We start from the raw sequence: 15492 nt of genomic DNA, 5'->3' as shown, positions 1-15492 counted from the left end.
TAAGGCTTACTTTCAAGCCAGAACACAAGAGGGCAAAATCAGCACCTCAGATGAAAAGAGGAAACTAACTCAAAGGTTCTGGACACTTCAGGAAATCAGGTGGGAAAAGATCTGTAGTACTTGCTGAAAACAGAGCTTGTGAGCCCAACCCAAGGAGTGAAGTGAGTGATCTCCTGCTCTTAGGAGTGCCTTACTTGGAAAAGGAGAACTTTAAAATGAGCCAGCACCATGGCTCGGTGCCTTCAGATGTGGCCTGTCAGAGTGCATTCCTGATCACAACCAGGAAACATCTTCCCACCCTTATTGCCCCATTTTCCCAGTTCTCGAGAGCAAAGGTTGACTGAGCTGGCCCACCCAATAAAGAGACTCGGTGAAGGAATCCTTCCAACTGAAGTCAAAGCTATTCCTTTCATGTTTGCTGTGGGTGCTGGGACTTGGTAGTTGTGTTCTGAAGTTATCAGACCAGGACAGAAAGCTTACCAGAGAAAGACATTTTGGTTGCCTTTGGAAAGCTGGAATTTTTCATCTTCTCAAGGGGAATATCCAGCTGGAAGAGCTGGAGCTGGAGATCTTTTCACCAACACAGCAGAGAGAAAGATTTCTATCAAGTTTGGTACCAACAGCAAGAACTGGTCAGAAAGTGTTCAACTGTGTCTTTCTTTGTGGATTCCTTGGTCATAAAATGCTCATTTACTGCAATTAAAATATTTTTCTAGGAATATGCTAATTCAAACAAAGGTTTAGCCAGAAAAGCCTTTCTGCTTCCAAAAGAGGGAATTTCTGATTAATGGAGTGAGAGAGAATCGCTTATTTTAATGACCAGCTCGGTGAGGTTTTTTTCTTAATTGAAATATAGCAAAACCCGAGTCATGTCCTTGCTCCAGCAAGTGCATCTTGCCCATTTGAAGCAGAACAGCCCCCAGAATGACTCATGCAAGGATCCGCTGGGTCCTCTCTGCCTTGGCACAGGGAAATCACTGAGCCTGAAGATCATCTATTCTAGGAAGATTCTCTGGCTGATGGTTGTTAGTTGTCCAGACCAAATCTGTAAGGTGACACGCCAACATGTCAGTGGGGACAGAAGTCCCTTGCTGTAGAGAACCTACAACCAGCCTAAGCCATAATGAAGCCTGGCCATTTCCAGGTCTGCTGGGGTGAACATCAGCACTTGAGCTGCCTTTGGTTCCTCCCCTGGCACTTCAGCCTGGTTGATTTTTAAGGGAGAAACTTTTTTTCAGTTTTGCTCACTTGGACATACTTGCCTGAGGACAGAAGTTGTATTGAAGGTTCATACTCCCTAAAACATGCATGTAGACAACCGCACATCAGTTTCCTGGAAGTTGCTAGAGCAGCAAAATTTGAGTTCACTTGTACAGGCCAAAAGGAAGTGCTGATTTCTCAAGCTGACCTGCCCTGGCTTCTGTTCTTTTTCTCTGTAAAGGTGAAGTACTGGTTTTATTCTAGCCTTTCAACTACGTTAATACTGTTGCATTGCCAGTATGCGGCCAATTACAGAGGGAGCAGATGTTTTTCACAGTAATGCAATAAACACTCTTTTTTGTCCTTTGCCTTAAAGATAATTTTTATCTCATGTTGATTTCATGTTCAGGTCTTTCATATTTCTGTGTTGCAGAGATTGTCCCCTTAAGGGGACATGCGTTTCAGATGTGCAGAGGAGGAAGAATATAAGTTACTCTGATATAGGTGGGAAAGCAAATTGGCTGTGGTGACCCAGCTGCCCACGCTCCTCCAGCTATTCAAACAGAGGAGGTGGGTTGCTGGCAGAGCTGTGCTGTTGGTGTGGTGGTTTGCATGCCTCAGGTGGCTGTGACTGCAATTTGTTTGTTTTGCATCTGGCGTGTACTGCTGTGTTCGGACTTCACGTGCCTTTGGCTGTAAGTGGAGCACCAAGACCCTAGGCTCCAAAAAAAAAGAAAGGTCTGTCATCCATGGGGTTTTTTTTCCATCCAAAAGAAAAAGGTGCATCGTCCAATACCTTAATCTTACTACACAGCTGGGTGGGTTTCAGCCTTTGGTAAAGGGTTTCCCCTTTAGGGTTGCCAGTGATAACATGAGTCCCAGCTGCAAGTGCAGCCCTTTGGGAAGCATCACCTCCGCAACCACCACCCAAGCAAGGCCTTGCGGGTGACTCTGACTGCATGCCTCTGAGTGCCCTGTGCTTGTAGGGGCACTAATGGTTACTATTTGTAGACCTGGCTGGAAAATCTCCTGCAAAGTATTTTTACATGTTTCTTCTTGTTCTCTTTTGCCAGTTTGCCACAATTGCCAGGTAGGTTGTCCTCCTTGTAGAGGCTGTCAAAATGTCTGGGAGGTAAAAGGGGAAAAACTTGCTTCCAGTATATTCCCTGCTTCTTCCAGCTGCTACTTAAAGGGTATGGGAAAACCATCACAAATTTTGCAAAAAGCCTGGATTTCTTCACTGTGCTTCTTGTGAACAACTTGTATTGTTACTCCTTGGTTTTTTTCCAGCTGGAAGAACAGAGTGGTGCCACAGATATTTTCGTTCTTACTGACTTCTAGGCTAGAGACATAATTGTTAATGTGCAAGGAAGGCAAGTATGCATGAGTAATCTTTCAAAAGCATCTCTCTTCTTTATTTCAGAGTCTCCTGAAATTGGGCCTTCAGTTGTAGTTCACACAACTGTGACATTTGGAAGTGAGCACCTGGATTCAGACCCTGCAGAGGTGCAGCAGTTAATTCTCAGTCACCTGGAGAGGATTGTGCCATCCCTACCTAAACCAGCCAGCATCAAGTGTCAGAAATGGAGATACTCTCAGGTACTCCGGTGGGATCAGTCAGCTGGGAGAGTGCTGCCAGGGCTATGCTGTAGCACGGATTTGTGGTGTATTCCAAGAAACAGGACATCATACAGCCCAGTGGTTTTCATCCTCAGGGAGCACCAGGAAAGGAATAGTTGCTCAATATCCATAACACATTCCTCCACGTAGTCATGAGCAGCATCCAAGGCTGGCCAGTGACAGCCACATCATTTCTAGTCATCTTTTTACATAATGGACCTGGCTTAGTGGTAAGTTATGCAGTACTCCTAGTAAGTGGGGACAGGAGCAGTGCACAGGAAGGAAGCAAATCCCACATACTTTGGTGGGATTTTTGCTGGTATTTCAAAATATGACTCAGTCTGTCTCTTCTGTATCCGAAAGTATGTGATATTATTAGCAAAATTCCCACTCTACTACAGAGTAGCAGAAATCCTTGTGTTCAGATATACTAATTGTTATTTGATTTGGCCCAGTTCAATTTAACAGTATGTTATGTGAAAAATATTTTAAAGTAAACTACCTAAAAGCAATAACAGTAGAATGTGTATATTTTACAGTCTTCTTTTAAAAATCCAAGGCAATTGTTGGCAATTTCCCAAGTATTGGAGTATATCTACATGTTTACCCAAAGCCTCTTAAGTTAAATTACATGAGTGAAAATGAACGTGGAAGTTGATGCAAATATTTACTTAAAGCAGTCCCCTAAATATTTTTCCTTTTATGAAGTCTGGAAAAGTTAACTGTAGATGACTGTTGTGGAGTCTGCTCCTACCCCTTGATCTGTATTTGATTTAGGAACCGGGTCTCATTAGCCCAAAGTTTATTTTTCTGCAGTTAGGCATTGGTAGTTTGCATATCGTTTCCCAGTGCATAGTATTTGTTCTCAGTTGTTGTATAAAAACATAAATGACCTTAACATAGGTTTTAGTATTTCAGATGACTCATACAAAAAACATGGTATGTTTTATACATACCTCTATCAGTTCAGGGAGTTTTTTTGCTAGTAGCAGTTGTCACTGTTAAGGCATCCGTTTCTGGTTGTGACTTCTGGTCTTCTGCACTGCCTGTTACCTTCCCGCTTCAAACTGCTTGTGAGCACAAGAGCTGCAGGTGGTAAGAAGGAGAATTGGATCTGTCTCCAGCAGACAAACACTTGGTTGACCAGCTCTGGAAAGGGCTCCCAAAACAGAGCAAGAAGTATATTTAAACACAACTAATACACTCTAGATACTGCTGCTATCACAGAGCTCTATCATAGAATTTGTCAGGTTCAGCTACTTTGTTGGTGTGTGCAAGGAAAAGGCTTAATATGCCTTTCCCTTGCACCACTCACACTTCTAGCATAGTGTCAGAGGGATATATATGGCCCATTCTGATTTATTTCACCCTGAACACATGGATAAAGACAAGAATAGCAGTTAATTTCTTATTACTGATTAAAAAAAAAAGTCTTAATTGCATTCTACCAAACAACTATGCTTTCTGAATCCTGGCAAGTTATGGCCATACAGGATTTATTATAACCTTGTACCTATTGCTTCATCTTTTAGAGGTAGCTGAAACAGTGACGGTAGGAATGAACGCTTATTTTCTACAGTTGCCTCAAAACTGTTGTCTTCCTAAATCACTGGGTGTGCGTCCTGTTTCCCCTATTTAAAAATTACATTCAGACATCATACTGCTGGATAATACTCTATTATTTTCTCAAACCACTGTACCATTTACAGCTTTTCCCGCTTTCTTCTTCTGCCTGCTATCAACCATGCTGCTGCTAACCAAACCCACTGACTTCAGTAGCTGCTTGTGCTTTATGGCTGTGTCACAGGAGGAATTAACACCAGTCTTTTAATTCGGTGGATGAATGTCAATATGTCTTAGATTGCAAATAAGTCAGTGTAGGTCAGATCTGTTATCTCAATAAAGAGATCTCTAATGCCACCCTATAAAATAATCAGTACCTAAATTAAATATCTGGGATAGAGCTCCCTCTTAAAGCTATCTTTACTTTTGATTGTATTAAGCTGTTGCCACAGAAGCAAAGAGAACTGATAAGATGGGTGCATCTTTCCCCTGACTCTTTTAGACGAGCTTTATCCTACTTGTTAATTAAATCCGGCTGTAACGTCCTTCACATGGCCAAACACAATCCTGAGATTAAAATGCAGACATTACAATTATCCATGGCGGATGAGGGATTAGGAATTCCAAACTTCTACTGACACTACTTAGCAGCACAGCTGCAATTCTGGATCCCCTGCTTTAATTACGGTAAGACACTATTAGCATTCAGAGCCAACAGCTTCCCAACCCATCATGTCCCTTTGACAGAGTCACTTTATAAGGGATACTGGGAAAACAGAGAATCACAAAAATTGGACCTCTTCAGAGGGGACCTCAGAAGGGACCTCTTCAGGTCTCCAGTCCAATCTGTTGCTCAAAACAGAGCTATCACCAGCACTAGGTGAGCTCCCACCATGGCTTTATCTAGCTGAGTCGATCTTCAAGGACGAAGATCCAGCAGGCTGTGTCATAGCCAAGGGTAATTTGGAATTTATATTGGACAACAGTTTCAGAAGAACTTGAAGAAGGGGCAGGATCATTCCTTTCCCCAGTGACTGTGCCTTCACTACACTGAGCACACAGTCTTGCTGCACAGGCAAAAAGATGGAGGCTGAGATGTGAAAATACTGATCCTGTGATTGATATGACAAACCAGAAACTGTTTGGTGCAGCCTGCATCAAATAAGCACTGGGTAGTCAAGAGGGAAGGGCACTCAAAAAGCCTATTTCTGCTAAACCTTTCTTCATTGTTTATGCTCAGTGACCTTGATCTGTAAGAAAAATTCAGGAATAAATTAAGTACTCTCCTAAAATTAGTCTGCGAAAGACAGTCTCTGTCTGGATTTACCATGCATGGCTAGACTATTCTGTTAAGTTGAATAAGAGAGTGGGTTGCAAATGGCTACACATACAGTTGTATTTGTACAGATAATCGCCTCCTTTAAAGAGATGCTAACATGCTGGTAACACAAAATGCAGCCAGTAACATAAATGTGGGTGTTTTGCAGCTGATCCTAACTTGGAAACGGCAGATAATGGCACGGCAGTGGCTAGCAGAGTGTACATTTGAATCAATGGAAAAATCCCCTGGACTGAACAAGATGCCTTGGACTTGAGGTCTTGTTCTCTGGAGCTGACAGTCGCACAGTGGGATACAGCAACAGTTATATGCTTTGGATTACAGGTATCCAAAGCATATCTTTGGACAAAAAGATATGTTTGAATCCAAAACATATCTTTGGACCAGAGGCAGAAAGTCAAGAAATAAACAGAAGACATTTGTATTCTCTGTATCATGCATGTATCTTATGGTTTGATCTCTATTGCTGGTATACTGCTGTGTTTCTGCTGTTTTCTTCCGTCCCTCTCTCTCTGCCTTTCCATGTATTTTTTCCTCTTTTTCAACATTTCATCCTTATGGGTCTTGTTTTGTCATTCCTTTTCTCGGACTATTTCTTCCCACCCTCCTCTACTGATCACTTCATCATCAAGCTGTCCTGCATCTTCTTATCTTTTTATCCCTTCTGCCTGAGCCTGCCTTGCCCTCACATTTACCTTTAGGCCAGTGCTGCTGCTGCTGCCACCTTATCTCCGTTCTGAGATTCACTGGTGCTACTCTGGGATGCACTGATTTAGTACCACACGGACACTCAGCCTTTGTACATAGGTTTGAAACAGACTACAACGACACTTGATACAGCCAAGTGTGGTAAACCCACAAATGCTGTGTGCTTTTACTCTGCAGTTTGACATGCATTGGTGTTTGTCATAAAGTACAATACTGAAAAGAGGCCTTGTTCTCTCCATGAGTTCTAGGTACTAGGTTAATACCTAGGATACTAGATTAGTGGGTACTGCCCAAAGCAAAGTCCATTCACTTTTAGAAATGTTACACAGAACTGCTCAAGAGCTGCCATGCCACAGATACAAGTGTAATTGAGGATGTAGTGCCAGGAAAATTATGTTTAAAATGAATACAATGCATACATTGAGAACAACATTAAACATTTATCAAAGCAATTTTATTCAGAACTTGTCCCATGCTACTTGCAGAGCAAGAGTTGATTGTATCTCTAGCAGCGTCTAAAAATTGTTGTGCTCCTCATATGGAAAAGAAGAGCGGTGTAGCAGAGCTGGAGACAGGGTGGCTGTCCCAAGGCTGTATGTACGCTTTCACAGCAGCAGAAAGCATGGCCCGGTCATCATGACAGTCGTTACTCTAAAGTCCACCTCACTTCCCATCCAGGGAGGTCACCTGGTCAACCCAGTTGTGTTGCAGGCTGTCTTGGAAACAGCAGGCTCCCTTGCCTTTGTGGAACAGTTACATATCTGGGGTTTTCTGCAAGCCCACCTTTGCTGATGTGGGATCGTGTATCTTAATGCCTTTTGGCTTAGAGATCTCCATGCTTCATCTGTCCAGGGTCAGGCAGTTTGTTTCTGCTGAGACAGACTGAAGTAAGACAGGATGGGGCTGTAAAGTTTCTAAATTTCCACATACAGGGAAGTTTTGCTCTTAATTATTTGACTTCAGGATATAAATATTTTACTACGGTACTTTGATTGCTAGTGCTTGGACTTATGATCTAGGATGGGAGGGGTGCTTTGTATGAAAGCATGCTTCAGGAATACAGACCTTTCTGGTGTGAAATTCAGGTAGATAAAATACTTTCTTTTCTATCTCCCTGTATGCTTTTCTTTTTCAGGTCACAAAAGCTGTGCCCAATTGTCTGGGACAAATGATTCTTCATACTCAACCTCTTCTGATTTGTGGGGGCGATGGATTTACTCATTCCAACTTCGATGGCTGTATAGATTCTGCTCTGAGTCTTGCAGAGGCTGTGAAGTCTCATTTATAGCAGCTTCAAAGTCGGCTGCTAAACGTAGTCTAGACTTAAGATGAATTTTACTATGACAGATTGAATTCTAGTTTAGTGTTAACATCACTGGCCTCTATCTTGCGAAAATAAATAAAGGAGGATCTATTGGTGTGCTGTAGTAATTATTGGGATGGAATTGAATTTTCCAGGATCTGTGCTGTGAGTGGTTACTTTGCTTGAAGTAAAGCTTTTTCTGGCTCTAGTCAGAGGCACTGCGCTCCAGCAGTCTTGCCAGGTCTCCTGATACTTTTATAGCTCATGAAAATTATGTCAAGGAAACGAGCCTGACTTCAAGCAGCACAAAACCCCATGGAGCTGCAGAGTTTTCTCCTTCTGTCCAAGCATTTGGAGCCCTGGAAGTGACAGAAGGAACACGCACAATTGATCTCAGAGCTTTCATACATACACGTGGTCATTTCTTCCGGTACTGATCAGCCCTGGTCATGGTTATTGTGTTGCCATGGGCAATCAGTGATGGGGCATACCTTGCTATGCTTCTCAAGTTGGATGGCCTATACGAGGTCTAACAGTGTCGACTCAGGGTTTAACCGTATCAGCGCAAGGTCTAACCATGTCTCCAGGCACAGACAACTTATAAGTGAGGGGTAGTAGCTGTCTGCCAACCAGCTTGCTTGGCCCACTTTTCTGGAGCCCTGGTTGCAGATTGCTGGAAGACCTCATTTAAGAGCTTGATGACATTACTGGCAATGATGTGCCACTGAAACATGGTACCCGTCCTGGGTCTGGTCTAAGCAGCATCAGCCCAGCTGTGCTCATAAAAGAAAGAATGGAGAGAAGGTGAAAGAGAAGGTGTGCATGTTTCTAGCGCTGTATCCCAACACAATAGGGCTGCTATCCCAAAGTCATCTTGGGACTGGACATTGACATCTGGGCTGGAACATGAGTTTAACACAGTAAAGTGGACAGGCCAGGAAAGCGGATGCACTTAAAATAGGTCAGTATTTGCTGGGTTAGAGAGTCACCAGTGCATCATGGCTCTCTGCTGGTCCAGGATCCCCTGAACAAGGAACAGCCCTTTCCTCCTTTCAGGTTGTGGAGGAATCAAGGTAGGAGCAGCCAGTATAGAAAGTGGTTTAGCTGCTTTGCCTGGCAAATGCCAAGAGGAAGGAGGGAAAAGAATTTATCTAAGTGAGGTCCATGGCAGTGCGTTAATAAGGAAACTGCTGACATTTCAAGCTTAGGATTACATCACCACCACCATAAAAACTCAAAGTAAACAGTCAGTCTGAAAGTGAGGTGAGTTCTAGACAGGTCTATACTTTATTTTGGCAGAACAGGTGTAGAAATAGAGGGACAGGTCCAGGGAAGGATATAAATACACGTGTGAGTGAATGAACAAGGAATTTTATTTGAAATACTAAAAAAATAAACAGCAAGTATAATTGTGTTGAAAATAGTACCTGTCATGGTTTCAAGTATTTCTAAGCTACTAAATGTGTTTCTGTGAAGTCAATTTTTAAATTACTCAGAAATTAACCAAGAAATCATTTATTTATTCTAAATTTGATTTTAGCTTGCCCTTCCTCTTATATCACGTGTCACAAGTTTAGTACCTCTACTACAGCACTAAAAATAACAAAACACTATTTTCAGCAGACAGATTTTTAACCATTAGAGAAGTACAATTCAGCCTCTTTTTCTTACACCATTGCATTTCACAAAAATCTGACATCCTGTATTCACTGCAGCTGGACACTGTAATTTACTGCTGCATTTGACCATTTCTAGTGCAGTATTTTAAGTGACACTAAGAACTTTAAAACAAGTTACTTTTAAAAACATCTTTGAAGGACATTCTGTGATACCATGTGGTTTTATTGTGGTTTTTTTTCTTCTTTCCATGAAGTCCTGAAGTTTAAAACTAGGTGGTATTACTGTGTCTGAACCAACCAGCTCCAAAGCCTCAGGTTTCAGTCACTGCATGTTGTGCAGAAGCGGGAAAGATTGGTGGTCGTGTAGGTGCATAAATCTTTTACAAAGGCATGTGATCTATCGTCCACAGATCGAGGTAGCCATGAAGAGCCACATGATCATGGAATAAATCTAATATGGTGAGGCATTTAGTATTGGCTTGATTTAGCACGAGCTCAAAAGCAACCTGAATCCCAGGTGAAATAGTGTTCTATGTTGCAGTGTTGGAAAAGCTTAATCAAAGGTTGGCATACAAAAGCGGCCAAGCCCCATTCTTCGTATGTGTTCCTCAGCTTCCATCCAGGCCTGGCCATCCTGTGGGAGTCAGTCCCCAAGGGAGGAATGTGCTGAACCGTACAAGAAGGTTTTCTGCTGGGTTATCAGTTCCCCTGGAAGACGTCTCCGTGGCAGGTGGGTCAACCATTGCTGGACTCTTGCTGATGGTCTCTGGGGGCCTGTCGCACCAGTTTGCCTTCATCCAAGCTCTGACATAGTGTCCAGGGAAGCATGTGGGTCCTTTTCATGCAGGGGTGGAGGAGCAGAGGGGCTTTTTCCAGACTCTTTGCTTGTGCTGTTTTCCTCATCTTCACTCTCTTTTCTGCTTCTTTCTTCAAAGGTGGATTTTGCATTAGAACACATTAAAATTTGCACTTCCTTCCCCTTCCTTCAATTTTAATGGAAGCAAGCCAAACCACTAAAAATCCAAATAAAGATCAATCCTGAAAGCATGTGACATGCAGAAAACTGAAAATGAGGCATCTTTGACTTAACGCTGTGTCATTCCTCTCACCTCCTCACAAACAGGCATGCTCCGAAGAGTCATGATGCTCTCACAGGGGCTTTATATCAGTGCCAGCCTTTCATACCAGAAGTGACAGATAAGTGGAGATGTCTCTGACTCTATCCTTTCAGCAATCTAACAGCTTTGGTCATTATGAGACCTCAAAATACTTGATAATAAGCAAATCACAGATTGAGAGATTTTTTGAATCATGGGATTTTTGATTCAGAGGTTTTCAAACATGAATCACAATGAGTCTTAAATGCTCCCATCCTTCCTCATATCATGACAGTCTATCAAAATCCCTCTTTCACATAGTTTCCACCCAGATTAAGATGATTTAAACAAAAATTACTTGTTTTTTTAAGGTGGAGTAGGAAAGTTCACGGACATGTTCCTCTGCATGCATTCCAGACAGCGGGCACTGAAGGGTATCTGTGGGGATGTCTCATTTTCTAGATGTGAGCAGGGAGACAATGGTATTAACTTTCCCACACAAGGCAGGTAACAAGAGGTGATATTTCAAAGAGGCCGCTGTATGCGAAAGCATGGCAACAGAAGAGACTTGTCTGGTTGATTTCCTGGGCTTTTCCCTGGATGGATGTAATTTTCGGTTAACTGGCAGATCCATCGGTTACAACCACTATCTCCTTGTTCCCAGACAGGGGTGACAGCTGCATCTGATCTCCTATATGTCACGAGCCACAGCTAATGCTCAAAGTTGAATTAAAGCATTTCAGCTCTCGGTTGACAATGTTATTGTCTTCCTCATCACAAGGAAAAACAGGGCCATAAATGCTCAAAGCCTTTTAACTCACACTTGTGTTAGCTTCCACCCAGTGAACGTCACTTTGCAGGGCTGGCCCATGGCATCTAGTGCAGTCACTGCTTTTACTGTGTGTTCAGTTGTGTGAGATGCATTTTCTGATCTCTGAGCGTTCAATTGTACCTTTAGGTGTCTAACAGCAATACTTTCTTTTTAGTTACTGCCCCACCGATAGCTGGCAGCAGCATGTTTCACCAGGAAAGATTGTGTATTATTGGCCAAATAGCAGACGAGGTGTTAGGCAGGAAATCTTGGCAGACACAACTACATCTACTAACAGAAGTGTGAGACCTGTGGCTCAGCGAGTTGTGATCCACCCAACATGTGCCTTGGTAACACCACGCAAGGCAGTTTTCATGTCACAGCTGTCATGTGGTCCTCAATCAAATGCATTTGAGAAAGTCAAGCATGCTGTACTGAGCCATCAGACCCTGTACTCTGCCACCCCTTCCCGTCACAGACAGCCCTTGCTGATCTTTGCAGCCCTTTCTTCATTCTTCTAGGAGGTGCCTGAACTGAGCACCATGTGCATCCATGCGCTGCACTTGCAGAGGTGTTTCTGGAGGCAGCACCAACTGAGATCTTGGGCACGGGCAAGGAGATGTTTGGTGCTTTTCCACCCAGCGGGTGGGACATATGGTGCCATTGTCACCATGTCACAGGTACTAAGGCAGACCCGTCATATCCCATGCCATGACAAACTTTGGAGGAGGCCCTGGCAGAGATGGGCTTGAAGTCATGGCACACCCTCTCCTCCTGAGGGGCATCCCTCTAGCATGAAGTTGGGTCCCTGTGGCAAGGATGCGACCCTGCCCGCTCTTTACCCACTCCTGGCATCTGACCGTGCTTGCAGATCCCTGAGATGAAGTAAAAGTGCTGTGAAGTGCGTAAAAGCCAAAGCCTTTTAAGAAACCAAGCGTCATAGGAAGCCACAGGACTCTGCTGTGAGACCATCAGAGCCACAAAGCCTGACTGCAAAAAGTGCTATTAAAGACATGCTCAGAGCTCTCATTACCCCCAGTTTTACATCTGCAGCCCCAACAAGCACAGATCTGCTTGCTTTGTGTCCCAGGGGCTTCAGAGACCTCTCCATTCCCAAGGCAAGGAAGATGTGAGCAGATGCTCATCACATTAATTGCAATGCCTTGGGGCAAAACATTTGCTCTAGGCTAAACTAGCTCTAGGTGAGCTCCAGGTTGAGAAGCTGTGGCTGTACGCAGTAGCCCAAGCCCATATACACCTTCCCAGCTGAAGGTCAGGGCTCTGCCGTGTCCAGTGGATATGTCCCCATGTCATGCTTGCTGCAAGGGGGCAACCCTCTTCCCAACCCCTCCTTCCACACCAGGGCTGCATCTGCCCCTATGTCGGGCTGCAGAGAGGACGTCTTGTTACGATCCTGCCTGCACAGAGCATGTTGTGGCTGTTAGTTGGAATAACTGTCCCAGATCTATAAAATCACCTGCATACCTCTTTTTGCATTTAGTGCAGTTAGTAAAAGTTGAGCCCATTTCTAAAACGAGCTAGGAAGACGAGACAGACTCTCAGCTTCTTCAGCTCACTTTGATTCACTAACTGCATGTCTCCAAGGATCTGGACAGTATTTTTGTGCAAGCATAAGAAAATAAATTAAAAGATTCTTTTAGTTTGGGCTGGGGCTTTTTTTCGTTTTTTAAAAGGCAGCTGCAGATGGGAGCTGCTGCCCAGCTGAAAATACATGGTGGGTTTCCATAGCACTGAGTTGTGAAACATGCCTGCAGCCAAAGCCACTGGGGTACGACCTGGTCTCCCAGAGGCCAGGATTTGCTAGAGATTTGCTGCCCTCAGGGTGTGCCAGCATCGTCATATTTGGCTCTTTTAGAAGGCACGTGTGACTGAGAAGGAGGGCGTGGAGGTCTCTGACTTGACCCTGCTCCCAGCAGGACCAACACCACAGCTAGAGCAGGTTGTTCTGGGCCATGTCTGGGCAATTTGGGGCATCCTCATCCTCCACCATGACCGCACTTCTTCTTGATGGAGGGACAACACTGGGCTGGTACAGCACCAGCTTAAAAGCAGGCTGCAGCACCAATGTGGCGTGCAATACTGCTGAGATGAGTTCCTTTTTGAAATAATGCGAAGAAGAGGAACCTGACCCTGCGCCACTGAAATTTGCAGTCATGTCTGGGTCATCGCTCCCGACCTCAGCTGCAGACTGAGCCCTAGCACCGAAGGGTTTTTTGCGTGCCTGGGCAAACATAGTGTTTACTTGGCTGCTCCATGCTGCAAAATTCAGTGTAGTGAACACCAAATGGCTGGTGACATGCCATTAGGAAGTGGGCAATGGGATCAGGTGCCTGAACATTCTCAGCAGGTATGAGGGCACTCTGAGCTGCCCAGTGAGCTCCTTGAGCTGCTGCGCAGAGATTTCCCTGGGGCGAGAGCCAGCTTTGCCTCTAATCCAGGCTCTGGCTTGGATGTGCTGTCTGTAAGCCACTTTGTGTGGCAGAGCTGAAGCCCTGAAATCCCGGAGCCTTCTGCTGCTGCTGCTCTGCCTGTCTCACCGCACCGCCTCGCTATTAGCCTCCTTAGGATTTTCACTTAATTCTCACATTCAGGTGGCACCTTCAAGATCAGCTGGTGATGACACTGCAGCAGTGCAAAGCACGTCCGGCGCTTGCAGCCACTGTAGAAGAAGCAGCCCCTCACGGCAGTGGAACAGCCCTTGCCAAGGAGGAGTGAGAGTGGCTGGACTTGTTTTTGGGGGAAGCCAAGCAAAGTTTCTCCTCTGGAGGTACATGAATAGAAATAGGTGAGAAATAACCCTGGGGGAGCTATTAGCAAATTGCAAATGGAGAGATTGTGTTCAGCAAAGAGGGTGCAGGGCAGATTGTTGTCCTCTTGGACATCGTGGTGCTGAAACCTGCAGAGATCCTTGGAAAAACCTCGTGATTCTTGTCATTCCCCAATTTCATCCTGTAACACTGGAGCATCACTATAACCAGGTGCTTTGGGCGCTGTCCCAGTGGAAGGAAGAACCCCAGGTCCTTGTGCACCACACTGTGCGTGCCTGTCGCCCTTCCCCCTGGTTGCTCTGAAAATCTGGGGAAGGGGTTTTAATGCAAGGGGGGTTGGTGCAAGCTGGGGCCACACGAGTGAGCAGAAAGCCGCCGCTTTGCCCTAGCCAAACCCTGACACACTGTGCGGGCCCCGGCTGTGGGAAAACAAGCCCGTTGCCCGCTGTCCCTGCCGCCCGACCACTCAGCCGGTCACGAGGACACTGTGGTAAACCACAGCTCAGCTTGAAATTATCTTTTCAGCACAAGGTTCCTGTCGAGCCGAATGGCACCTCCTCCCTCACCTGTGCCAGTGCCGAAACATCCTTCCTTTCTCAGCGCTATCGTCTGCTCAGATCTCTTCTCCAGGATGATCATGCACATCAAGATCTCTAAAGCAAAGCACGCCCTGCTGCAAGGACTGAGGTCTCATTTCCCCTCCCCAGGCTTGTTTCAGGGCATGGAAGTGATGCTCGCACCATGCACGGATTTGGCCATCCTCTCTGCCATTTTCAGCACAGATTGGGGCGGCGGGGGGAGAAGTGGTGGCCAGTGAGGCACCACTCAGGGCTGGAATATAGGTCAGCCTCTGTCCTGACAGCTGCTTTCCTTGCCCAGAGCAGAGGGAAAGGGGAGGAGCTGGTAGGAGAGGAGGGGCTCAGCCACTCTCCTTTGCCACCTTTTCAGTGCACAGAAAATCCCAGCTCACCACCTCAAAGCAGGGCCGATGTTTCATTTGCACCCGCTGAGATGTGAGCATGCACGTGGTCATTCTCCATCATGAAGAAATGAAGTATCAGAAATGCTCCAGTATGAAGAGATTTTTGTTTTCAAGCTGCTCACAAACGTTGTAGGAATAGCCATTGGCTGTGCATGATTATTGCTCTTTATTAGGGAGGTGCTGGAGCAATTCTGGTCCAAAACCTGGACTATCAGCACCCTGGTCATTTTGGATTTGCTGCCTCACTTAGCACACCTGTGCAGTGTAAACCCTGCTCTCCTTTTATTTAAAAGGCAGATTTGGAGACCAGCTTGGGAGTGTGAACTACAAACACAGCAGGATTGCAGCAAGTATAAATAAAACCTTTAAAATATCATAGTCTAGTGTTTAAGCCAGTCCCCTGGCCCTTGCCAAAGGACTTGCCAAAGGATTTCTGAGCAGGACACAACAGCTCTGGGTTA

The 15492-nt window shown here is 45.0% G+C and overlaps 1 protein-coding gene across 2 annotated transcripts in view; it reads left to right on the top strand.

Moving 5' to 3' along the window:
* RNLS (renalase, FAD dependent amine oxidase) overlaps window positions 1-7861 on the top strand; it is a 76023-nt gene extending 68162 nt beyond the window's left edge. For both annotated transcript variants that reach the window (XM_037400675.1, XM_037400674.1), the window contains 2 exons: window positions 2624-2799; window positions 7566-7861. In XM_037400675.1, the coding sequence (XP_037256572.1) occupies window positions 2624-2799; window positions 7566-7718 (329 nt within the window). In that variant the 3' untranslated portion in view covers window positions 7719-7861. The remainder of the gene's footprint in view (window positions 1-2623; window positions 2800-7565) is intronic.
* The last annotated feature ends 7631 nt before the right edge of the window (window positions 7862-15492 follow it).

Source organism: Falco rusticolus, chromosome 9 (assembly GCF_015220075.1).
Source record: "Falco rusticolus isolate bFalRus1 chromosome 9, bFalRus1.pri, whole genome shotgun sequence".
Lineage (NCBI taxonomy): Eukaryota > Metazoa > Chordata > Aves > Falconiformes > Falconidae > Falco > Falco rusticolus.
This window is presented reverse-complemented; position numbering and strand designations above follow the sequence as displayed.